This window comes from Urocampus carinirostris, chromosome 14, assembly GCF_059441175.1.
Source record: "Urocampus carinirostris isolate Australia breed hairy pipefish chromosome 14, RoL_Ucar_1.0, whole genome shotgun sequence".
Classification (NCBI taxonomy): domain Eukaryota; kingdom Metazoa; phylum Chordata; class Actinopteri; order Syngnathiformes; family Syngnathidae; genus Urocampus; species Urocampus carinirostris.
The window spans coordinates 1,481,530-1,507,791 of NC_142362.1; the positions used below are offsets into that span (position 1 = coordinate 1,481,530).

Below are 26,262 nucleotides of genomic sequence, written 5' to 3' on the forward strand. Positions count from 1 at the left end.
CTGGTCTACTCGTGATCCCAAGAGCCAACAAGATATCTGCAAATTTGAGAGCATTCTCTATTAGGTCCCCAGTGCTTTGGATTGCTCTGCCCTCGGAGATTCGATCAGCAACCTCAGTGGTATTGTTTAAATCTAGGCTTAAACACACTTAGATTCTATAACTTATGAATGATGTAGACCTCGGGATGCTGTCAACCGGAGATTGTTATTACCTGTATTTCATGTTGGCGATGTCTGTGTATTGTCTGTTATTGCATGTGCAGGGGATTAACTCATGTGTGACCCCCCCGTCACTGTTCCTTCCTCATGTTGAGGTTTTTGAGTTTTTCCATGCCCTCATGTAGGTCTTAGATCAGGGGATGGTGTGATAGTCGTCTGTACAGGCCTTTGTGACTTCTCGTAATAAACAGGACGTGTGACGTCTCACATAAGAAACTAGTCGTGCTGTTAGAAAAAGGTCATTTATTGAACACGAGCACACGAGCGCGCACGCACACCCGTCGGTATTTACACACTGAGGCACATTCACACCCGAGTGGGCGCCCACGCCGCCTCGCTTAAAGGTTTTTTTTCGCCCGTTCCGAGTCCGGTGGCGAGGTGCAAAATCCACCCCCTGCCCCGCCGGCATCCCCGTCGTCGGACCGAAGAGCGCCCGACGAAAAAAGAAGACATTTTTATGGCCGATCCTTTCAAAGCAAACCTGAGTTTGTTTTGTTTTTTCTTTGGGAGTAACCAAATTGAATGCAAGATCATGGGAGGATTCAAATAGGCAACTGCTTTGTCTCGTCTGGCGACCGTCTCTCTTGGAATAGAAGTAGAAAAAAAAATGGAGAAACACTAGACACAGAAAAACGAGGAAAAATAAATAAATATTGGAAAAAAAATACATGTGTTTTTTTTTTTGTCCCTTTTTGAAACCCGCCACCCTTGTAAAAAGGACGCCACCAAAATACAAACGCGCATTTCATTTTTGCACTCGTTTTCCTAGCGTTTCCTCATAAAGAGTTGCAGTGATGTCATTTGGGAGGATATTCTACCTCATTTCCACTCTAGCGGCCATTTGTAGTATTTGTGGGGGAAGGTTAACTGTTTATTCACAAGAAAATTGACAATGTTGCATCCAATTTGGAACGGATGCGGCATGACTTTGTTCAGCGTTTGAATTTGCAATACTTAAACCTTTAAAAGGCGTTGAACTTTTCAAAAAGCAAGAGATGAACTAAATATTCCCTTATATCTATATATAGAAAACTACATAATAATCGTCACGCTCCAAAAGATGTCAATTCAAATAACAAAAATGTATACAGATTTGATGCAAACCAGGACAACCTAGAACTGACAAGACAAAAAATGAAATGGCCACCGTCGTAATCATGCGATAATATTTTTTTTAAAACAACTTGTAATGATGAAATTATGTTCGCCTTTTTTCTCCAAGTTCCGAAATGCGCAAATTCCAAATGACGAAGCTTTCAAAATTCTATATTTTTACTTTGAAAAACTAATTTTATTCATGATATCGAATAGGAACAATGAACAGAAACCACAATCATCCCAACGGTGGGGGAATAAGAAAAGCTGGTTAAAGTGGAGATCTATCTTATATGTGACAAATGTCAGCCATTTCTTTTCTCTGACCAAATATTTGCAGGTTTTGAGCAACTGTGCAAACACGGCAGCGACGGAAAATTCTCTAAGGAAAATATTGTATCTTTTTTTTTTAAACACTGAGATATACTGGAGCAGAAAAAGTTCTCTCCTTTGGAATCGTTTTTCCCCCACAAATATTTGCACGTTTCATGTCATCGAGCAAATAAAGCATAAAACTGTCGCGACAAAAGGGAAATTAAGACTGCCGCTTCAAAAGGAGTGTCATTGGCCGGTTTTTGGACTTTTCCCCCTCATCCTGTACCCATGTCGAATATTCTAAACCGAATTTCTGAGGCTTTTCGCCCGAACGGGATGCGAGTGAACAAAGGCGGCGGCGAACACGCTCACAGTTGTTTGGCGCGATTGTCTTTTGTTTTCAAACCCCCGAGACGATTCGGCGCGTGCGGTTCTACCTCGAGGATCCCCCGAACGACACGGCCGACATTTCATACCCGCGGATGGCGGCATACCGTAATCTAAAGTGACTAAACCTTCCCAAGACCCCGAAAAACTCGATGGATTCCGGTCGGTGGGCGGCGTTTCCTGGAGCTCCGCGGTAGGAATGAAGAAGGTGTACATAAGAAAAGGTCGGAAGAGCTACTCACTATGGCCTTCCCGCCGATCCACTAACAATCTACGTGTCCGTAACGGAAGAGCTACTCTGTGCTGCCCTCCTCCTGCGAGTCCGTGTAAATGTCCCGCACCAGCAGGACTCTGGTGAGGAGGCTCTCCAGCGCGTGGCATTCCAGGGGCAAGGAGGTGAACCAGGGCCCGTCTTCCTTCCAGGCGGGATCGGGCCGAGCGTAGAAGAAATCCGAGGACTCCGACAATGATGGCGGGCTAGGGGGGGAGGAAATATGAAATTAGCAACTTCATATTGGGATTTGGAGCCCGGGCGTCCGATCGCGGAACGTCCTCATCGTTCGAGAGTCATCACTGAAGATTCAGGATGTGAACAGCATGGAATTCTAATCACGGGACATTCACTTCTAGGAAAAGGCAGCTAGCACAAAAATTGATCATAGAAAAGAGTGCTGCAAGATTTTGGAAAAATACCCCATTGAGATTTCAGACCAGTATTGCAGTTTCAAGGCAATTTTCAATTTTATAAGAAGTTTTTTTTCGCCTGGATAAAACAGAAATATTACTATGGAAATACTACACAAATACTACTATAGAAATACTACAGAAACGTGACAAAAATGCTGTATAAATGCCATAAAATACTTCTATGGAAATAATAAAAAAAATACTACAGAAATACTACTATGGAAATACTAAAATAATACTACAGAAATATATTTATGGAAATTATACAAAAATACTACAGAAATATTACAAAATTTCTACAGAAATACTACTATGGCAATAATACAAAAATACTACAGAAATACTACAAGAATACTAATATGGAAATAATACAAAAATACTACAATGGAAATAATACAAAAATACTACAGAAATGCTACAAAAATACTACTATGGAAACACTATAAAATACTGTGTACAGAAATGCTACTATGGAAATACTACAGAAATGTAACAAAAATACGACAGAAATGCTACATAAGTGCCATCAAATACTTCTATAGAAATGCTACTATGGAAATACTACAGAAATACTACAAATATACTACAGAAATACTTTGTGGAAATTGTACAAAAATATGACAAAATTTCTATAGAAATACTACTATGGAAATACAAAAATATGACAGAAATGCTACAAAAATACTACTATGGAAACACTATAAAAATACTACAGAAATTCCATAAAAATACTTTTGTGTACAGAAATACTACTATGGAAATACTACAAACATACCAAAATGCTACAGAAATACTACTATGGAAATAACACAAAAAAAACCAGCCCTTTGAGACTTCTTGTGATCAAGGGCTATACAAATAAATATGACTTGACTTATGACTTGGATGACTACTTAAGCCTACGACCTACCAGTCAGAACTCTTCCATGGTTAGGATAATAATTTTTGGGGCGGGAAAAAAATTAAAATACTAATGGCATGATGTCATACACACGTTTCATGAGGAATACTTGGAATACTTTTATTTATTGAAGAATAACAACTTATTAGTCAATTTTGCCCCAACCAGAGGGGTGAATATGAGTGACATGCTTTAAATTTAAGTCAACAGCGCCCCCTACTGGGGAGCTTTTATAGGATTGCACTCTTCTCAAACGAGGCTCACACACGGGTGTGTGGTGTGCTGCCGGGCACCTTTTCATGTATTTCCCGGTGTCAATAAAACTTGCTTCTGATTGGCCAGCGCCGTTAAAACCCGAATGGTAACAATTCTGTTTGGCCAAAAGCTCCATCACTCAAACAACAAAGGGGGAAGACAACAAACATGAAACTATGAATCCTCGAGGGGGAAAAAAAAGGAAAGAAAAATGCACCTTTTTGTGATGACATAATCCCACAACAGCACATCGCAATATTGATTCGACTTCATGAAAATAGTTGACAATGAAGTCCATTGTAAACTATTGTCGCCAGACACACTTTCCAACAGAGTGAACCATTGCTTCATAATTGTTTTCTCTGCTGAGTCATTCATGTGGAAAACCATCTCACCTCAGGGTCCCCGCTGGATTTTTCTATTGAAAGTTTAGACTTACAACCGTTTCAATACTACATCAAATGAAATTGAAGACCAATATCGCACCTATTCTGGCATACAGACGCGGGAGGCAGGCACCCAGTTGTAACCAGGGGTCCTACAGCTTAAGGCAAGTTAAATGTTACGGTAAATGCCTTTTGAAATTAAAATTTGAAAAAAAAACACGACTATTTCTTGCACACAATACATCGTGCTCCGCGCACATTACCTGGCACAAATTTAAGCCATGGAGAATAACGTTGGTCGGACAGCCACTTCTCATTAAATGTACACTTTGCCATAATGAATTCAATGCCTTTTAAGCCTTTTCAAGGATCCTTGGGAAGCCTGCGTGTCAGACTATGTACCCACCCTGGCACCGAAGGGGGGTGGGGACTGCGGCCGGGCCTGGACTAAGGGTGGGACTGAGCAAGACCATGCGGGGGTAGATAGATAGATACTTTATTCATTCGGGTAGGGAAATTCACACTTCCTGCAGTATCCTTGTGTTGAAAATAAAACAATAATAAAGTAAAAGGAATATAATACATAAATACTCAATGTAACGTGTTGATATAGAGTATTTAGATAGTGCTACATAAAATACACACTGTAATAAAAATAGGGTAATATGCAATGTGGGGGTGTGGTTTAATGAGTGATTTTACTCCCCTGAGTGGAGTTAAAGAGCCTCATGGCATGAGGAAGAAATTATCTCCTCAGTCTGTCGGTGGAACAAGACTGTGACATGAGTCTGTCGCTGAAGTTGCTCTTCCGTTTGGAGATGATGCTGTGTAGGTAACGAGGACGGGCAATGACCAGCCCCTGGATTTTCATGACTGACACCATTTATTGTTGAGAGATCGATAAAGTCTAAAAATAATTTCCTGACACAACGTTCCACACTTGTTGGTTTACTTATTATACAGTTATTACCTTTATCGCACAGATAAGACAGAGAGAAAACAAGACATTTGAGAATTAAATTTAAGATTTGTAGACAAAATTGAAGACCTTTTTAATGCCATAATAATTGCTGTTATCAAATTTAAGACTTTTCACGTTTTTAGGACCTTGTGGGAACTCTGAACATACAAAAATGGCGGTCAACATCGAATACGTGTGCCAAAACTTCGAGTTTGGTAGTCTTTTATCCTGGATACAGCAAAGTTTGCAAAGCAGACCTTGCGTATCATTGCAGTACCTTGGTGATGCATGAACATTTAACAGAACGCTTGAACAAAACCGTCTTACCTCGATAAAATTCAAGCCAATATGGTTTTGTTGACATACATTGTACATTTTTATGCGTATATTTCACTATAAAAGTTTTTGAGCGTTATCCCGGACCACGCATGATGTTTCTGAAATGAAATGCATGCAGTCCAAATAACAAACGACAGTTGCTAGAACGTTAGAAACAACAAACTGGATTTCAAAACCGTTGAGAATATTTAAGTTCTCTTGTAACACACTTTGAAGTTGATTGAATGTACTTCACAAAATGTATCTTGTTTCCAGCAGTGTTTTTCAATTATTTATTTGACTGTCCCTAAAAATGGACGTAGATTTAATTCAAGATCGATGTTTTTAGTGATCAAGCACCGTGCCCAATTGGTTTAAGAAATGGCACACATTATTTCTTTATTTTAAGGTATGAACGCAGTATGTTCAATCAAAGATGGATTTTTCATTGGCCCAATTTTTCTCGTGTTTATTATCATTTGCCACCTGACAAAATCAATGTCATGCTAAATTTAAAATATAATAATGATACAGTTAATTGACTAATCATTTCAACAGCCAGTGACCATAAAGGCAGCACATAAAACTCACCACTTCGAAAGGTAAAGCTCGAAAATGTGTCGCTCTTTCTCGGTGACGCGACCGAACGATCCCGTGTCGTCGTCTTCTTCGCGGTCCGGATGGTCTCGCTTCCTCTTGAGAGACTCTTTTTCAACTACGGGACAAACAAATCATTTATTAAACTCGGTGTTGCAAACGTTCATACCGTTGTCCATCGGCGTGATCGGATCTTAAAGGTGCCGATATTGGCTAAACTCCCACAATGCTTTTGACTCTTTTAAGTTCAGTAGTTCGTGTGCTTAGTAAAGACTTTGCGAGTGTCCGATACGATACTGTATTTATTAGCAATGGGTCCAAAGACTTGCAGTGATGCTAAAAGGAGAAGCAGAAATAAATAACGAAGTTGGAGATTATCAAGAAGTACAAAGAAGGCACACACAATAACTTGCTAAGGGATATGGCTTTAAAATAATAAAAATCGGGACAATTACTAAAAATAAGGAGGCAATTAGAGCAAGGAAATCTTGTCAAGGCATGACAATCCTCGCAAGTGAAAAATATAATCCACCTATTAACTCAGCTCACGCGAAAAGGTAAACAAAATGAAAAGGTTCCCTAAAACCTAAATTTATATATAACGTTATATAATCATAAGCACTGATATTATATCTAAGTAGTATTTACCATATACCTTTGTTTTTCTAATGTTTTTACCTGGGGTATGATTACCTTAGATTTCTATCCCCTGCTACAAGGCAATTGCAATTTGCGATCCCCACCTAAGAACGGACTCATGTCGTATCCTGGGGGTCTACTGTCTATCCCGTTAAGAAATGTCCTCATCATCCAATAGTCATCATTGAAGTTTAAGAATGTGAACAGCATGGAATTCTAATCACAGGACATCAATTTCCCAGGGGTCTACTGTATTACATAGCATATTTTTTTTTCGTTATTTTATGGAACAGTTACGATCCCCGCCGTATCACAATTTCAAGTCGAGATTCCAAATTTAGAACAGATTGATGTCATATTGTATGTTTTTCTCTGGTCCGATATGGCACAACTAACCCTGAGACGGTGGCGAAGGCACACGGACGCAGGCGCGGCTCCCCCCAGTGGCGATGGGGTGCGTGCTGTCTGGCCCGTAGACTTCAGCGAAGGACAGGCGCAAGTGCTGCTGAATGCTGCGCAATCGCAGGCGCTTGGCGTTCAGGTAGACCAGCGAGCGCAGCAGGACGGCCGGCGTTGTGCTGCCTAGATGGCCACCCGTCCATAGACATTGCTCGTCTACTCGGCTCCATGCGGAGCCTGCGAAGAAAAAAAGCAACAATATCAAGTCGGAGGGCAGTAAAATAAACTATATGTTTCTAAGCCCATAATTTGACTCATTTAAAATAGTTTATTGGTATTGCATCTTCATATAACAAAAGCATCATCACAATATTTCAGAATGTGAACAGCAAAAAGGTATAATCACAAGATGCTACACATAAACCTAATTGACAGCATGACTCAGCCAAAACACATCAAACTATTACTCTCTACAATATGAACTAGATGACGTATTTGAACTGACCATCAGGAAGCCGGCTGGGCTTCCAGTCTTTGAGAGCAGTGTCAAGGTCCTCCCCAAACTCTTTGTAGGCTGAGTCACTGAAGATGTCACTTTGCTGCCCGTCTTCGTGAAGATGCTGAGGAGACACATCATACTTATTATAATATATGCAATCAAGATGTGAAAAGACAAAATATAAAGACACGGTACACTAAACGAAAAAGAAAAAAAAACATTAGGAAGTAATTCGTAACATATCAATTAGGAAAAATAACACAATGGCAACAATGGTTTTCATCACAACAGTGTTTAGGGAAAATGTGGCATGATAAACAGCACAAAATGGGGAAATCTCAGAGTAGGTGGCCCTAGTTGATTTGACATTTTCACAAAAGTAACTCGTATCTGGGTATTGTAATGCGAGTTTCGTGAAGACCAAAACGTTTTACGTACTTAATCATTTTAGACATTGTTTCTTTTTTCCGCCCAGAGGCATGCCTACCTAAAATTTATTTCAGGATGGCTGAGATCAGTCAGGACAGACCTGGGTACCAAATTTTCCTGGCACAAAGCGAGAAGAAAGCTAACCTTCTGAATGCCGAGGCAGAGGTAGTAGATGCTGTCAGGGGTGTATCGTTCCCCGTTGGGCCGTCGCGCCTCCTTCACGAAGCCGCAAAGCTTTTCGTTCAGCTTCTCGGCGCACATTTTCACCGCGTCCGTCTCGGTAGAATTCGCCGCCGCGGCACCTTCCTTGCCGCCTTCCTTGCCGCCCGAGCCCATCCAACGTCTGAAAGCGTTGATGCCGTAACGAGATTTGAGAGGCGGGCAGCGAACCGACGGGGCTCTGACCAAGCTGCGTTCTGCTGCTAGTCTCTTGCTCCCCTGCAACACAAACAAGGATGAACGAGATCACGCCATTATAGCATCACTTTCACAGAGATTATCGAAATGAAGCTGATGAACGTGATCGCTAAAACAATGCGCATACTCGTGTCCTTGGCTGAGGTCGTAATGCCCGCTCGACTTCCTGCTTGTCTATGTCCTCCGGGACCAACGCCGAAGATAGAGGGAAATCTTCTTCAAGGTCCATGTAGCTCCCGTCCCCTTTTTCCTCCTTCACTTCCTTTTCCTTCTTAAGGTCCACATGACTTTCCATCTTTACTACCTCCTGTTCCTCTACGCTAGTGGTGATCATGGCATCCTCTTCATGCTCACTTACATCCTTCTCGAGCTTCACTTCTGAAACAGACACCGCTTCCACATTAGATAAATTGGGAAAACTCGTTCAGTATTCCCACCAAAAAGTTTCCCATCATGAACTTGCGACAACTACCTGATTTCTGGGTGTCTGACGTCAGCTCTGTTGACAACGACGTGTTTTCCTTAATGGGTTCCGAGGGTGTCTTGCTTCTTAGCTCCTGGATGGTTTGGACAATCTGATCGGCGCTCTGGAGTGTGGTGGGCAGGAAGACTGGCACTGGAAGCTGGCAGAGGGGGAAACATACAGAGATAACTAAACAAACCCCTGAAATGTAGCCAACACAACACCAGAGAAGAGAGTTACTGTTTGTTCTCTAGTCAAATGCCACTCTTCTTTTACTGTTCGCTTAAGACTGGAAATGTATCTGTGTACAGTCGATCCCCGGGATCAAGCTTCCCACACCTTACGATGTTTTCACTTTCTGGTGTGGGATAAAATGTATTTCGGGCCATTTCCACAGCTTTGACCCCACACTATGACATCAACAATCATTTTTTTGCATGCCTAAAACCGTGTGATTTTTAAAAAATACTAACAAAGTCACTGCCCTTGCTACGTTTAATGGCCATAACCCATCGACGATCAGGATTATTGCTAAAAACAGGGAGCCAATTGACCACACGGTCCTATCCCCTGCTACAAGGCAATTTCACTTTGCGATCCGCACCTCAGAACGGGATATATCATATCCAGGGGGTCTTCCTTACTATCGTGAAAAAGTCCTCATCATCCAATAGTCATCACTGAAGTTTCAGAATGTGAACAGCATGGAATTCTAATCACAGGACATCCACTTCCCTGGGGTTCTAGTGTATTAATAAAAACAAATAAACACCAAGGATTGTTGTGACACCCCTAGAATCATCTCAGAGCTATATAAAAAAAAAACTACACCAAAGAGGATACCAAGAAGATTTAACAGTTTGCAGCGATAACTTCTCGAAAAATATCAAATTCAGATTTTTTTTTCAAACAAGAGGCAGGTTAGACTCCCACACCAAGAAACATGACTATAACACTGCTCGTTTATTGAAATAAGCAGGCGCTACCCTTTCTATACTAATACTACTTGTATATTAATGTCTTACTGGTAGAGGCAATGAAAGTGGCGTGGGTGTCAGCTGTGAATACATGTTCATGGGCATGGGAATGAAGACAGGCACAGGGATGGGGACCGGAACGTACTCCCGCTTCACACCGTCGTCCATGTCTGCGTTTACAAGAGAAGCCCACTTTTAGATAGACGGACAGTGATTCCAGATGATGTGCCATGAAATGGTCATTCCTCACCAGTCTGTATGGGCTTGCTCTGCATGTGTGGCTTACAGTAGGTGGCCTTGGTGAGGCTGAGTGGTTTGCAAAGGACTGCCTTGTTTTTGACATCCCTCATCAAGCTGCCACTGGAATAAGCTGCTGTGCTCTGGCTTACCAGCTGTATTGCGGGAGGAGACAAATTATGGGTATGAACATATATTTAAATGACACTACAAAGCATTATTGAAATTTGTACTCACCCCAAGTTTGGAAGCTTGCGAGTCAATGCCTGGAAAAAAAAGTGACAATTACATCACTGAGTTCCAACCATAATTGGGTGAATTCCTGCAAGTTTTAAAAATGTGATTGTACATTTTTCATTTTACACATTGTAAAGATCGCCATATCTACTAAACTTGGAGGAAAGTGGCGCCGAGCTCATCTCAATAAACTAATAAAAAGTGAAGGACTGAAGTCATTTATGACTTTTCTGGATCAAATCATGACAGACAGGGAACACATTGTGAGGATTTCACCCCATACCTATGCAGCTGTTCTCTGGACCTTTCTGGGTGGCCATGATAGGCTCATTCTGCTGGCAGTAGAACCTGAGCAGACACTGCTGATCACAGAACTGTTTCATCTCCGAACGCCACATCACAGACTCGGTCAGCTGGCCTTGAACTTTGCAGCAGTCACATCTTGCCGCCTAAGGGAGGGATGTAAAGATGGTGTCAGAATACTAAGTTGAGATGCGTGCAAAAAAATGGAAAATAATGTTCCAAATTCTGGAACAACAACAAAAAAACTAAGCCACATTTTTGCCACAAGAACTTTGTAATACTTTTCTGCTATCTCTGTGACTGAAACCGAAATCCTAAGGTAAAGTCATGTCAATTTTACTATGATGTGACTGACAACGTTCCTTCTAATTCTCCACAAGTGTGACAAAGTCTGAAGGCACTGCTTGAAACCAAAGTGAAAAGAATGAGTCGTGTGTGGCAAGCAAACGATTATCACAAAATGTCCAAAACCTGGGATCAGGTACCGTTATGGTTTCTGGGAACACCAATTTATTTCTGGACACTTATTCTGGTTGGAGAGGTTGCACAACCCACCAGCCATCAGTTTTACAACAATTATTTTTATATTATTATATTTTTAACAATAAAATAAATAAGTTTTGTTATATCGAACACATTTCAAGGATTTTTTGGATACAGTACTTGGTTGCACTTTGAGGAAGAACAGAGTGGCCATAATAGAGTTCCATCTGATAAAAAGATCGATCAAAACGTATTTGGTAATAAAATAATGTAGCGTAAAATTTCTCTGCAATCTATGTAAATGAAATTCCACATCATATAATGTAACAAATGCAAAGCAGTTAAAACTAATCAGGCTCGTGACGTTTGACGAGAAACCAGAAGTAAAAACTAGTAGTAAGTAACAAAGGTCAAGCAGAAAAAAATGACATGCTTAATACTTTTGCTCAAAGGCAGAACCTGAAAGTTACATGCAAGCTGTATCCACTCTTTGAGCTTCAGTTAAAAAGTGCTGACAAGTTCCACTGGGGCTGCACCATTTTGGTAAAAAACCTAAATTTGATTTTTCAGACCTGTATTGCAATTTCGATACGAATTTCGATTTTAAAAGTAAATTGTGCTAGTTTTTTGTTTTTGGGGAGTTCTTAAACATAGTGACATGCAAACTTTATTACATGATTGCAGTTGAATAAATGGTCTTGATTGTCATTAAAAGTACGACAAAATCAGAGGGCTTCTCTTTTCAGTACAAGAAAACAAATTGGAGAGTGACTGGCTAGCTACACACTAAAGTCAAGTAATCGCTACTTCTGCAAGGTCTCTGTGACGATTAAAATAAAAGTCACAAATGCAGCGGTTTTCCATTAGTACTAGCTCCAAGTCGTCCGCTTTGTTGGTAATGGATCTGGCATTGGTGACCCGCCACGTTTGTTAGTGGTTCGTTAGTGGTGGCTTAAGAGTTGTTATCGTATCTGTTAGCTTTCCCTTCCGACGCGCGGCTCAGTCGATTTTCTGATGAGATAAAAATCCTGGGAGAACCGCTGGTGAACACTATTTCTATGCGCTCTTCTGACTTTTAATTGATGAATTCCTTTTCAATGTAATAAGCCGCTAAAGCTACGAGCCTTGGCGTTTGTTTTGGTGGCCGTATGTGCAAGGGCTGGTGTAAACTGTCAGTCAGCTAATCAAAGTGGCGCACACTCGTCTTGAAAAACTAGTGCCATTAAACCTACTTCTGATTGGCCGGCACAGTTAAACCCCTAAATGTGACAATTCTTGTTGGCCAAACATTCCATGAATCACATAAAAAACTGAAACCTTAAATCCTTGAGAAAAACGCAGTGTTATGCGGTTACATTATCACACTAGGTCACATCACGATATCGATTAGATTTTGGTTGATCGAGCAGCCCTGATCTCCACAAACCCACGTGCCACTCGGTCTTCTAATCCAGTGTTTTTCACCTTTTTTTCAGCCAGGGCATTTTTTTAATTATTTTTTTTACATTGTAAAATTTCGCGGCACACCACTTACCAAAAATGTTATAAAATGACACTGAACAGTATGCTTAATTCCAATATAATTTATAATACCCCCTGTTTTTACAGTACAGACACTTGACAATGAGATAATATTTGCAGAAAATGATTCATAAAATTTTAAATTTCAAAGTGACATTGGATAATTTCTCGCGGCACACCTGGCGATCTCTCACAGCACACTAGTGTGCCGCGGCACAGTGGTTGAAAATCACTGTTCTAATCAATCTCTTGCCATCGCTGACTTTCAAAGACACTGCCAAGGGGAACACTAGTTTTCTGGGCGAAAACCTGGACACGCACTGTAATTTTGTCCAAATTTGCAGTGAATTCATCTTGCATATTTTGGCCCTGATCTTTGAATAGATGTTCTTGTGCGCTGAACAATGTATGGGCAGTGCGCGATTGCTCACACACGCAGCTTCAAGAGAACATCCGTGGGCGTTAATCACGTTTTTAGCAAAACAAACCTTGTGGTACCATTCGTGGAACTTATTTGCGCAAGTCTCGCCGCAAAAGTCTCGCGTGAGGCCACCGAGATGGCGCGTGATGCCTCTTTTGCACATCTGGCCACAGTGGTTGCAGCTGACACACTTGAGACCCAGGCGATTGATGAAGTCCTGCTTGAACAGTAGTTTACAACCTAGGAAGCAAACATTCCAAATATTGTGAGGTTAATTTAAAAAAGCAGCCTTGAAAAAGGGACATCGCCATTACCTTCACTACAGAAAGGCTTCTTCTCGCCTGAGAAATTGGCAGTGGTGTGCAAAGTTCTCTCTTCTTGGCAGAACTCGCACATGGTGACGATGCAATGGAGCTTCTTGTAGTCGTCACAGCACACCTTACTGCAGAAATGGTACTCTTTGTCCTGAGGGTAACACAGACAGTTGTCATACACACAACTCCTCTCAGCTGCCTGCAAAAGTGGGGTTGCACGATTCAACTAATCAATGCCGTTAGGCGTGGGACAAAAATAAATGAATAAAATCGCTTCATGTATATATATATATATCGTGATTTTATTTTTGACATTTTGTGTCTGTAAACCTGTTGCGCAGTTTACTAATAATATTCTTATTGTCTTAGTTGAAATAAATGCTTCCAAACTGACTGACAGACTGATGTGCATTGTTTGAAAATCATTCATAGTTTATGTCCCAGGAGTGTATGATTTGAGTTGATTGTTTTTAGGAAAGAATATAAAATCGCAATCAGCAATTATATCCAATAACAATACGCGTAGGATTGCATTTGTCGAGAACCGTGATATAAATCGAATCGGTACCTGAATATTGTGATAGAATCCAATCGTGACAAAGCACTTTCCTGGGTCTAAAAGAGGCGGCCAATCAGAAGCAGGTTTTGATGACACTAGCCAATAAAGGCAAGGCAAAGTGTGCGTGCACGACTTTGATTAGCTGACTGACAGCTTACACCATATCCTTTGCACAAATAGCCATCAAAACAAATGCCACGGCTCGTAGCTTTAGCGGCTCGTTGCATTGAAAAGGAATTCAATGCTCCGTGGATTGCTATCGCGCCTGGGAATCGACTGAGGCAGCATCGGAAGGGAAAGCTAACAGCTAGGATAACAACTCTTATGCCTCTCTGCCGAACGTGGTAAGTCACCAACGCCAGATCCATTACCGATGAAACAGACGATTTGGAGCTACCACTCGTGGAAAGCCGCTACATTTGTGACTCTTAGATGTTTATCATCACAGAGACCTTGCAAAAGTTGCAGCTACCCGTCGCTAGCCAGGAGCTCTCTTAATCGCTTTCTTACACAAAAAAAAAGAAAAGCCCTCCAATTTCATTGTACTTTTGTTACAGTCCTATACAGAGTCGGTAATAATGACATCTCGAGGTAAGTTTGCATGTCACGATGTTAAAGTTCTCCCCAAAAGCACAACTAAAACAGAAAATGCACTTTTCTTTTCAAATCAAAAGTTGCATCGAAATTGCAATACAAGTGTAAAAAAAAAAATCGCAATTCTTTTTTTTCCCAAAATCGTGCAGCCCTACTGCAATGTCTACAATCTAAAGAAAGTATTTCCAGACCTCCCACTCCAGCGTCTCTGGCTTGACGCTGAATGCTCCCCGGCAGTAGTTGCACTTGAGCTGCAATGCGTTGTTTGAGGACAGCGTCATCTGTCCATTGGTGGTCTGGAGTGTGGTGTTCTGCAAGTATGATGAGCAGTTTAAAAAAAATCTCGATCGTGGGAAAAATGAGTGACAACCGAGTGGGTGTGCACCTGGAACTTGGTGACGCACTGCGAGCTGCAGAAGTTAAGAACATTGCCCTCAGGTAGCGTGGCCTGGTACTGAGGTAGCGAATTCCTCTTACAGAAGTGACAAGACGGTTCCGCGTCTAAACAAAACAAATTGTAATGTGTAGAGTGGCTTTCTCTCTATTATGCTGCCAAACCCTGTTAAAAGCACAGACCTGAGGTGTTTGACTCGAGTATATGGGTCATTCCTGTTATTCGGTGCCATTTGTGTCCCAGTGACATAAAATGGTACATCTTGCGTAAAAATGGGCTTAGACTTATTTTTAAAAGATTTTCTTGTATGCTTAACAGTACTCTACCATAGGGACACACTGATGTGTATGCAAGATAAATTAATTTTAAGTAAATGACTGATTGTAGTACACGTACACTAAAATGCTATGTCCTCAGTCAGGTTTAAAATCTCTGCTGTGTCTCAATGTGAACTGCCCCCTCGTTACTCTGACAAGAGTTCTATAGAAAACATCTACTGAATATCATTTTTTCACATGACTCTCTGATGTTACAATATTTCTGGAGGGAAAACCTTAAAGGAGAAGTGTAACAACCACTATTTAACTGACCTTTTTCAATGTTTTTTAATGGTTTACTGATTAGCAAAAGTATCACATGTCCACCCTCATTTATAGTGGGGACACATATTTTTGACAATATGGTTAATACACATGTTAACAATCTAACAGTAACCATGGTATACTAACTTCTTTTTCGTCAAATTAGTAATAATTTTTAGATAGAGCATAAAATGTCGCCCCTATTATTGGCACCCAATGATGACACATTTGGCCTATCTCGTGTGTGAAAAAAAAAAGGTACAGAATTCTATCCTGAGCTAGACAAATAGATTTCTTGAAAGTCTTTATTTCAGATGGAATGTTGATAACATTGAATATTTTACAAATGTTGAGTGAAAGTTAGTGACCATGCTGCAAATGGCACCCAATACGAAGAATGACCCATACGTGTTTGGACTGTAACAGTTTGATTTGTTGCCCACTACATTGCCTGCTCTTCAGGTCATTCACATACGGTGGAATGTGGTTGCAGACATCTTGGACTTGTTCATGCAGTTGTTGGAGCAGTAAGAACCCATGGCGCCATCGGCAGCCAGGCCCAGGACCACTTCGCCCGTCTTGATCAGCGTCTTGCATGTTAGACAGCTCGCCAGCTTGCTGTGAGCCTGAAGACGGGCAAAAAGAAACAGTAATTCAGTTTCAAAGGCTTCCTGGACCCAAATATGTCCGACATGCTTTTGAGATGTTTCACGCGCCCCTTGTTACGAATTGACATCAATGCACATAAAAACATAACAATCCCATGCTAAATGGTTTGTTGGATCCCTTAACCACTCGTGCTGGCATCATTTCCTGTGGTGTGTTTTGTGCAATCACAGCCTCTCCAGGCAAACATGTGTTTCCACACAGTTTCAAACCAGAGGCGAATGTACGCTTTTCAAGTCCTGCCAAAGTGCTTTACAATGTACAGACGCTCCCCCCTACTTACGAACATTAGAGTTACTAACAACGGTACATACCAACATTTTTTCGGGATGTCGAAAAATATCCGGACATTGCTGTAAGTTAGATTTTGTATTGTTTACAGGACATTACTGTAGTTCTTCTTTTACATAGAGACCCCCACCTCAGAACGGATTTATGTCGTATGCTAGTTGTCTACCGGACGATTGGCCGGAATCTGAGTAAACGTACCATCTTGAATTCCCTGATGCATTTCTGACAGCAGAAGCGCTTCTGCTGTCCGTCCACCAAGAGGAAGTGGTTGGCGGAGGCCCTGCTGGGCAAGTAGTCTCCGCATTGCTCGCAGCAGTTCATGATGAGCCCGTTGGCTCGCCGGTAAACGTTGAAGCACGTGTCGCTGCAGATCTTGTGCGTCACTGTCTTGAAGCTCACCTCGTGACGGATCTGTACGCAAGAATGTTCATTTCACATCCTGTATTGTTGATTATTTGACAAGAACTTGAGAAAATGTTAGGGAAATTCAATTTAGGTAGGGGCAGTCCAACGCTGCAAAATCACAACAGCCGCTTCTGCATTTACGGACTATAAGTCGCACCGGCCCAAAAAAAGTATAATTAAGAAGGAAAAAACATGTATAAGTTGCACCGGGGTATTAGTCGCATTTTGGGGGGGAAATTTATTTGATAAAAATCAAAAACATACATGTCATCTTGAAACGGGCTGAACAAGTACGTACATATACCAACATTACATAATTGAGATGCCTGCTAATTACAGGAACAACGTGACATATTAAGAGTTATGAAGAATATTCTTACCCAACTATCATTTTTACTCCAAATCACTAAAACCGATGACTTAATCATCCACTGTGTCACTGTGACGTCAAACAATTCGCCGCTTCCGCTTCTACGTGGCTTATGTCAGACTCATCGAGACTGCTTTTTACCATTTTCATAATGTAATCTGCAGAATATGATTTTCTTTCAGTATCCATTTTGTTTAGGTGTTTTTATGAATGAACAAACCCTTTTGAGCAAGATAAAAATATTCACTTTGGCGAAATGACAGCTTATCTTCTGAACTTTTGTGTCCCGATTACTGTACTAAGACAAGGTGGAGACATATCGCCAAAGTAAAAATTTTCAACTTGCTCAAAAGCTATTTCTTTTAAAGGTGCATATTGTTAACTGTTCTATTACATTTCCCCCCCCCAAAATGAGAGTTATTTTAGTGATGTTTTTTTGCGAGGGACGTATGCTGGGGCGGCATTTGTCAGCACTACACGGCAAGGTTGAAATGATCAACACAGGCCTAGAGCGCACTCTTGCGATTTAGTGTGAAAACCACACGTGAAAAGGTATACCCAGTAATAATTTCACAGATACATCTTATCAAAGTATAAGTCGCACCCAGGGCCAAACTATGAAAAAAAAAAACTGCGACTTATAGTCCGGAAAACACGTACATACAGAAATATCCACAGCGCGTAAAGGAGTAACTGACCTCAGTCAGCTTTCCACAAACTGTGCATTTGGTTTTTAGGATGGACTTAGGCGGGTTCTGCTTGTTCTCATAGGCGCCCAGGCAGCCGGTGCTGCAGAACTCTTGGAAGGATTCACTGGAGTCCACCTGGGCCACGATGGTGCCTTTCATGTTGGTGATGTCCCTGCAAGAGGGGGGTGTTGACAATGACAACAGAAAGGACACAAATACACCAACAGTAGGGCTGCACGATTTTTGGAGAAAAAAAACAACAACAACAACCTAATTACAATTTTTAACCCTCCTGTTGTCCTTGAGTCAAAATGCCCTGCCACTGTGTTGTTAAAAACCCAGAAAAAAAATCCCATTGGATGATTTATCATTTAAATTGAAATGTTCATTTCCTATATTGGTCCCAACAGCAGAAATATGATATGTTTTTATCCAGATTTCCATTTAAGTTGTATAAAAAAGTACAAAAATGGTACTCAAAATGAAGACACCCCGAGGGTTAATCATATTGACATGCTTTATAAATAAAACATTGCCCCTCCTGGGGCTCAAACATGTGTCTTGTGATTACACATTACAATATCGATTACATTTCGGTTCATCGTGCAGCTCTAATCACGAGAGCGACAGACTTGAACTGACTTTTTACACATGGTACAGCTTTTCTTGGGTGCGGGTTTGTGCGAGAAGGCGGAGAGGCAGGTGGTGGAGCAGAAGAGGTGCGTCGACCCTTTACGTTGGTACGCCGTCTGACCTTTTTTCAAAGGTTTCTTGCAGTTTGCACAGGTCACCTGTGACAGAAATCGCATATCAAAGGCAATCTTAAGAGTCTTCTTTTGTGACACAATGTATGTCATGTTACATTATTTGGACGTGAACTTGAAAGTGTGATATCTCAGTCGTTTATGAACAGTTTTGACAACCAACTTTCAAAATGTTTAGTGTTATCGGACCACTTATCGTGTTTCATTGATTTGTTAATTTCCTTCCCACCACCCTCCGCCCCTTAGGACAGTACAAGTAAATGGTCTGGTAAATTGTCTGCATTTATAAAGCGCTTTTCAAGTCAATGAAGACCTCCCAAAGCGCTTTACAATGTGCTTCACACTCACCCATTCACACACACACACACTTACACCCCAATAGCGGGCATGCAAGGCGCCGACCTGCTTATTGGGGGCATTAGGGACTCTGTGTCTTGCCCAAGGACACTTCGACATATGACACGGAGGAGCCGGGAATCGAACCTGCGATCCCAAGACGAGCGCTCTACCTCCTGAGCTAATGTTGCCCAAAGTCCTAAAAGTGCCTGTTAAGGAAACTAACTGAACTGTATACTTATGAATCCAGTTCCCGGTAAACATTTCATAAACATACGGCCCAATTGAATGAGTCAAAAAATGCAGACAAAATTGTTTTAAAACACATGACAATTTTCGCATATCACATGTTAATCTTGCCTGTAAACCACTATTATATGGGCTTTAGCACCACCAGCTGGTGTACGGACACTCAATAACAAAATTTTACTTTGCATACAAATGACTATGGCACTAGAGAAAAATACCAAAATCCCGGGAACTAAACCAGGTTTGTTATGTCAAAGATAACAAATTATCACCGATGTCTAAACGTCCACAAAATGTACATAGCATGTTTTGTGTATAGTATGTGGTTGGTACCAAAACGGAAGAAGATTTAAATCACAGCTCAATGCCGTATTGAATATCTACATGCTCTCACAACCCGGAAAAGACTTGAGTCAAGTGTTTATTTGTATAGTTCTCAATCACAAGAAGTCTCAAAGGGTTGTACTTGAGCTCCAAAGTGTTAAATTTTCAATGTTTTCTCTTTGATTAAAATACTAAAAGCATGAAAATGTGCATAATATGTACTTGAATGCCACAAGGGTTAATCAAGATCTGACCGCGAAAATTTGCAGGGTAAAAAAAGGACTTTATGTAAGGCAAATATGCATTACCTTGACAGTCCTGGGTTGCGTGCCAGAGGAAGAGTGTCCCGTAGGTTTGGCCAGGGAAGAGGCTGAGGATGAAGAGTCCACCCCAGTTTGCTTTTGGTTTCGGGGAACAGACGCCGACTGGGATATCCATGAATCTGCGTGGGTGGGACGAGAGAAGCAAAGAACTTCAATTTTGATTTTACATCTCAGTTCGAAAGATACTTCCGTGTTTCTCATAGAATTTTGTGAGACCCAGGTGCGTGGAATGCCGAGAGGGGTCCGGGGTTGTGCAGGAAAAAAATAAAATAGAAAATTAAAAGAGGAGGATCACCAGTGATGGTAAGATGAAGCACAACTGAACTCGCTGTCATAAAATGGTTGGACCTCAAACTAGTGTTCATAGCATCATCAGCCTGTGGGATTGAATATCAGACACACACAGAACATGGTCCAGGAAAGAGAAAATATTTGTCCAAGGGTCTAGGCCACAACTTGCAATCGTGGTGTACAACACCAAAATGAAATATGATACTTAGTGTCACAAAAGAAGACTCTTAAGATTGCCTTTTATATAGTGCTTTTCAAGTCAAAATGAGCGTTGTGGGATGGGCTCCGGCAACCCCGCAACCATAGTAAGGATAAGCGGCACAGAAAATGGATGGATGTGCATGTATTATACCACTATATTATATATATTGTTCTTTCACGCTACAGTCTCGAATCAACTTCTTACCACCTAGACTGAAACAAGACAGAACCTCGGAAAAACACTGAATATTGGCATTTGGGAACAAAGTGCTAAGCTTTAAGGGACTGATTCAGATTCTTCGGTTTGTGATAGACAATACACAATGTTTTGGAGCCGTTCATATCGTTTAAGTGAGTCCAAATAAGGATTATTTTCTTGTTTCCTTCTTCCTCTGTATTGCAATGTCTCTTGAACCTTTTCTGAGCTCTATGTGCTACGGGCTTCGTATGACCAACCCAACCCTCCCTCTTTTGCTCATTGAACAAAAACACTCATATAAACCAAATTACAGAAAGTGAGTGAGAGGCCCAAATTATAATTTTTTTTAAATACAAGTTTGAGACCCTGGTGGGACCAATTATAGTTTTTATATAGTATGGAAAAGACTGGACTTTGTTCCACTGAGGAGAATCCAACATTTGCGTGAGCGTTTACCTGTTCTGTTGTGCGACCCCGTGTCGCCGTTTTGCACTGCCGAGCCCCGCCCGGGGTTAAAGGAAGCGCTTGGTCTTCTAGTGCTGTCTGGAGTGAGAGTGAAAGGGCTGCTGATCTGAAGACCGTTTTCCTCCACCACGCCGTCACCGGACTGCGCAAAAAAGCAAGGTGAGGTTACATTTGTAGAATTTGAGCAAACACATTTTGGGGTTGGACTAGCGTTTCTCAACTTGTACGTTGGGACCCAAAAATGGTTTGTGGAACCGTTTTCAGTGGGCCGCGCGGCTTTGCTTTGGCAAAATAATGCTAAGAAAAGGGAAACAAATATATGAATGAAGATAAATTGCACTCCTTAACAGTAGATAGCGATAATGCAATGCAAATGCAGGTTGACACTCACCATTTCAAACCACAGAAAAAGAGCCGTAAAGTTTGTTTACACACGTTGAGAATGACGCAACGCACACAGTGGAGAATATACAATCCCATAAAAAAAAAAAATGCATCTAATAGAGCATTAAGGGGACAATGTGCATTATTTGCCCATTAGATGTCGCTTTATCGTGTAGTGCAACTGAAAACGACTGCTGAAAAGCACATTCAGAAAACAATCCATAGAGAAAATGACCAAACTGCATTTTCTTTTTAAGATGTCACAGGCTTATAGTTTTTTTCCCCCCAGTACTCATAGCAGCAAGATGGCGAGCTACTATGGCAAAGCCCATGTTATGTCAAATAAATGCAAATTTCTCAACATACAAGTACTTCAAAAATGCACTTTCATACGTATAACACACATTTTTGAATATTATTCAAATCAATAATGTAAGAGTCTTGAAATAATGTACATTGTCTCTTTAAAAACAATATTATTGAAGTTGTTTTGGTTTTGCTACTCATTTTGTAAAAAAAAAAGGTGATTTATTCTACTATCTCTGGCTCGATCTTTTCACATTCAATTAATTCAAGGAGCAGACTTTTTTTTTTTTTAGATCGCAGCTTGTAATAACGGTGGGATGGTGAGTCTAAGTCACACCATTGTAGAACCGCCGGTCTAAACCAGGGGTCTCCAAACTTTGATGCTACATAATAGCTAAAAGGGCTACCATTTTGATATACATTACAAATACTAAAAAAATATCATGCCAATAATATGCTATTAAAGTGTTTATTTACAAGTGAATTTTTGGACGTAGGATTAGTTAAGACTGTCAACCATTTTAAAGAAATCCTTTTACTAGAAAATCTATTTTCAGACCAGGTCCGTGTGCACCTCAGGTGTCCTTACAGGGCAACCAGGAGATCACACATTGGAGATTAGCGGTCTAAAGGGGCACGCCTGTAATATCAAACATCAATCTTATTGTAGAGGTAAGATCTTGGGCTTGGGCCTGAACCCAGCCCAGAATTTGAGCATAAAACGTCCATTAATAAGTCCGGCCAGGTTTCTCTCTCGCTGCACTTCGGCACCAAAGTGCAGCTTTGGGTGTACTTCAGGCCCGATCCCTCAAATCATGTTCGGGCTCCTGTAAGCTGGATATTCTAGTTCCGGACTTACCTCTACGGTCGAGACCCCTTGCAGCGACGTAACAGACGTGATCACCAAGTCGCCATGGGAGTCCCCTGCAGGTGGAGATGAGGAGATGGTACTGTCGGCCGTTTGCTGGCCCAGTGTGGTGACGTCGGCGATTCTGATACCGGAATGTGGTTCCACGTTGTCGGGCGAGGAACCGCCCCGATTCTCCTCCAGCTCCTCCTCGTCGTCGATGACGATGGGTTCGGCGGCCGAGGCGGGGTTGGAGGGCTCCGACGCGTCGGGCGTTTCTCCGGCGGGCGGAGTCACTTCGGAAGAAGGCGTTTCCTCCGCTGCGGGAGCCTCATTGGCGGGCGGGGTGTTTTCCATCCGAGCGGTATCCCCCTGACCGTTCTCAGAAGGCTCCTCTACCAGAACCACGTCGTCGTCGTCCTCCTCTCCGCCGCCGCCTTTCTTTGGTGCCTGGTCGTCATCCGTTTCCGCGGCAACCGGCTCTGGGGCTTCCACAGTGGGTGCCGCCGCGGCCTCCACGTGCTCACCCGCCGCCGCCGCCCCCTCCTCCGGAACAGCAGGGTTGGCTTCCGACTCCCCGTCCATTGCTAAGGCAACCACCTGGAAACAACACACACCAAAATGAGGCAATTAAAAGGAACCGGTTTGGTTTCCCTCTGGGATACCCCACCCAGACGACAGCTGCTGACGATACAGATATGCCCATTTTGGGTAAACGGTGAGAAAGGTCTCATAAATGACCCGATTCAATCAGAAGAAATGGATACACATATTGTAAGTAGGTAATATCCCAAACAGTGATACCCCCCCCCCCCCAAAAAAAGCCCAACATTGTGAAATAACCAGAGGGTTCAATATGTTAAACAAGTTGAATAATAACTTATGACATAACACTGATAATGCTGAAGTTTAATTGTAGTAAATCTTTGCTATAACGTGGTTCATTTTTCACTGTTTAGCCATCTCACCGATTTGCTTTGCACATTCTCATAGTCTCTCCACTTCTCTACATGTGGCTCAAAAAGGTAGTGGTTTAATGTGTTCACGGTTCAAATCCCTTAACGGCCTCGGTTGTCTGCGCACCACTAAGAATGCAACTCTGGACAGCTTTATCCACTGCTGACGGTTCATGGCCTGAGTTTGGATCATGGCAAAATTGACACTAGTCCATTTCTTTGATGTTGTCAGCCTAGGTCTTTTTCTGTCTCCCTCTCCTCCTGCCCCATCTGAAAGTGTCCTGGAGAATTATCATGGCCAGTCCTAATGATCTTTTGGCGTGACCATAGCGCTCAGGTTTTTGTCTGGCACAGTTGGAAACAGTTCTTTGTACAGACCAATCCATCCTTTGACGGCACCATTTCATTTGTCAAATAAATTGTGTAGCTGATGCCTAGAAAGTTCTTGTAGCATGGCATCTCCATAGCCTGGATTTTATTTTCAAACTTTGCCGTGAGGGTCCATGTCTCCCAAGCGTGGAGGAAGAAGGAAAAACAAATCTCGTACGAGTCTAATGTTTGATCTCACTGCTATATACTGGAGCCTTCAGATCGGTTTAGGTTTGGCAAGTGCTGCAGTGGTATGAGCTAAAGTGGCCATGGTTTCTGATTTAGACTCTAAGAGATTTAAATTTGGGGATATATTCAAACTCTATGTGGATGATGGTGATGTTTGTGGTAATACCTTGGGGGTTCATGATCATTACTTGTTTTTTCTGCGCCATTTTAAACAAAATTTGAATATGTACAGGTATTGTTTTGCATACCTCTCACTCAAATAACGAAAGGGGGAAAAAATAAACTATTAATCCTAAGGGAGAAAAATGCAGTGTCTTGCGATTACACAATTGCACTACGCCATATCCATTAGATTTCGAAAAAATCGAGCAGCTCTAGTTTCAATGTGTATTTCACTGTTTATTGTATGTATAAAAATAAGATCTATTTCAGAGATGTCGCCTATCACTGATCCTTTTCGGAACATAACCTCCGTCATAAGGGTTCATTTTAACAAAGATATTTCAATTGTTATTGGCATACCCTACTTGACAAGAATTATCCTCATAACCTTTGCCACAATAAAAAAATAAATACATTCTATAACAGGTGATAATTTAAACTGTAATTACCGCCTGACAACCTGAGAAAAGGGGGTGCTAATGCAATGAAAACGCAAGTTCCAGACTAACATTCAGGAGACGAAGAAGGTGACGAGGACCAGCCAATCATTTTGCAGGGATAGCGGCTCAGAGAGTGAGCGGAAGGACATCACGGTCAAAATGAGCAATAAAGAGACGAAGGATAACAGCCAGCATACCCACTCAAGACATGCTGAAAGAGTCGTAGACAGGAGAGGCCCCCCATCTTCACTTGTTTGGAGGTATTTTGGCTGCTTAGAGTCTGATAAAAAACAGAGTGGCAATATGCATTGCAAACCTTACCGACCAGGACAGGCAACACAACTTATTCCACCATTTCAAACAGCATCGCCTGCTAGAATACACTAAAGGAAAAGCAATGCAGCCCTAAAGAAGTGCTAGCAGACGTTCAACAGGCACCGGAACCCCTTAAAAAAAACTATCTGCAAGTGAGCAAGGAGCTACCCGTGTATCCCTGCTCTTGTTCAATGTTCCCCAAATTTGTGAAACGCTGTGTAATGAGTCTTTGTTGGATAACCCCTTATGGTTCCTGTAAAATTCACTTGAAATCCCACTTAAGACGTACCCAAAATAGATTGAATGCTGTTCTTGAGCGGTCTGGAGAATATGGGCTGTTTTTGCGCTCTTATGAAAGGTAACACTCTCAAATTCAGTCCCAAACTGAAATGTTATTGCAAGTGCTACTAACATCGAGTCATCTAAGGTGGAACACACAGAAGTTATTTTTTTACTTTTTTTCAATCACCTGCCTGCAGTAGAATTTAGCATCATCTTAGCTGCAAAACAGCTGGGACAACAGGATGAAGCCTTACCTGGTCCCAGGTCACAATCTAAAAATCCAAATCTAATCTAAACATTGTATTTCGTATGGTTCGAGAGCGTTCTCCATCTGGGCACCGGTGCTGTGGAATGCTCTTTCCCCTGAGATCCGATCTGCAACCTCAGTCGAAATGTTTAAATCTAAGCTTAAAACTCACTTCTACTCTATAACATAAGAATAACCTATACTTTTCGTGGACAATATCCCTGTATTATTTGTGATTGCAACATCCTTTGCGGTCTGGTAATCCTGGAAGGGGGATGCCACATGTGTGGTCCCTTCTCAAGGTTTCTTGATTTTCCTCATGTTGAGGTTTTTGAGTTTTTCCTTGCCCTTATGTCGGTTTTAGATCAGGGGATGGTGTCATATTAGTCTGAAAAAATAGTCTGTGTAATAACCTGTGAAGCCCTTTGAGACTCTTTGTGGTTAAGGGCTATACAAATAAAAATGACTTGACGTTTCTTAAGGTATGTCAGAGAGGCCATTTGGAGACGACCAGTTTACAGTCCTGAAACCTTGCGACAGTGTTATTTTCTTTGGGCACTTTTGAGACAGTGTGAAGAAGAGTTGCTAATGTTGGACTTCTCCT

General features: G+C 41.6%; 1 protein-coding gene across 3 annotated transcripts in view; it reads right to left on the reverse strand.

The window, feature by feature from the left end:
- Positions 1-445: 445 nt before the first annotated feature.
- Positions 446-26,262, reverse strand: part of zmym2 (zinc finger, MYM-type 2) — a 32,476-nt gene continuing 6,659 nt past the window's right edge. For 2 of the 3 annotated variants that reach the window (XM_088352859.1, XM_088352860.1), the window contains exons 2-23: positions 22,711-23,298; positions 21,153-21,303; positions 19,991-20,124; positions 18,652-18,800; positions 18,019-18,181; positions 16,744-16,956; positions 16,064-16,214; positions 14,999-15,114; positions 14,805-14,924; positions 13,461-13,611; positions 13,214-13,386; positions 10,702-10,867; positions 10,419-10,447; positions 10,195-10,336; positions 9,993-10,114; positions 8,977-9,127; positions 8,632-8,882; positions 8,232-8,525; positions 7,665-7,779; positions 7,157-7,396; positions 6,116-6,239; positions 446-2,493 (exon numbers count right to left, since the gene is read on the reverse strand). In XM_088352859.1, the coding sequence (XP_088208985.1) occupies positions 2,310-2,493; positions 6,116-6,239; positions 7,157-7,396; positions 7,665-7,779; positions 8,232-8,525; positions 8,632-8,882; positions 8,977-9,127; positions 9,993-10,114; positions 10,195-10,336; positions 10,419-10,447; positions 10,702-10,867; positions 13,214-13,386; positions 13,461-13,611; positions 14,805-14,924; positions 14,999-15,114; positions 16,064-16,214; positions 16,744-16,956; positions 18,019-18,181; positions 18,652-18,800; positions 19,991-20,124; positions 21,153-21,303; positions 22,711-23,283 (3,912 nt within the window). In that variant the 5' untranslated portion in view covers positions 23,284-23,298 and the 3' untranslated portion in view covers positions 446-2,309. The remainder of the gene's footprint in view (positions 2,494-6,115; positions 6,240-7,156; positions 7,397-7,664; positions 7,780-8,231; positions 8,526-8,631; positions 8,883-8,976; positions 9,128-9,992; positions 10,115-10,194; positions 10,337-10,418; positions 10,448-10,701; positions 10,868-13,213; positions 13,387-13,460; positions 13,612-14,804; positions 14,925-14,998; positions 15,115-16,063; positions 16,215-16,743; positions 16,957-18,018; positions 18,182-18,651; positions 18,801-19,990; positions 20,125-21,152; positions 21,304-22,710; positions 23,299-26,262) is intronic. The other variant, XM_088352861.1, reaches the window with a different exon arrangement.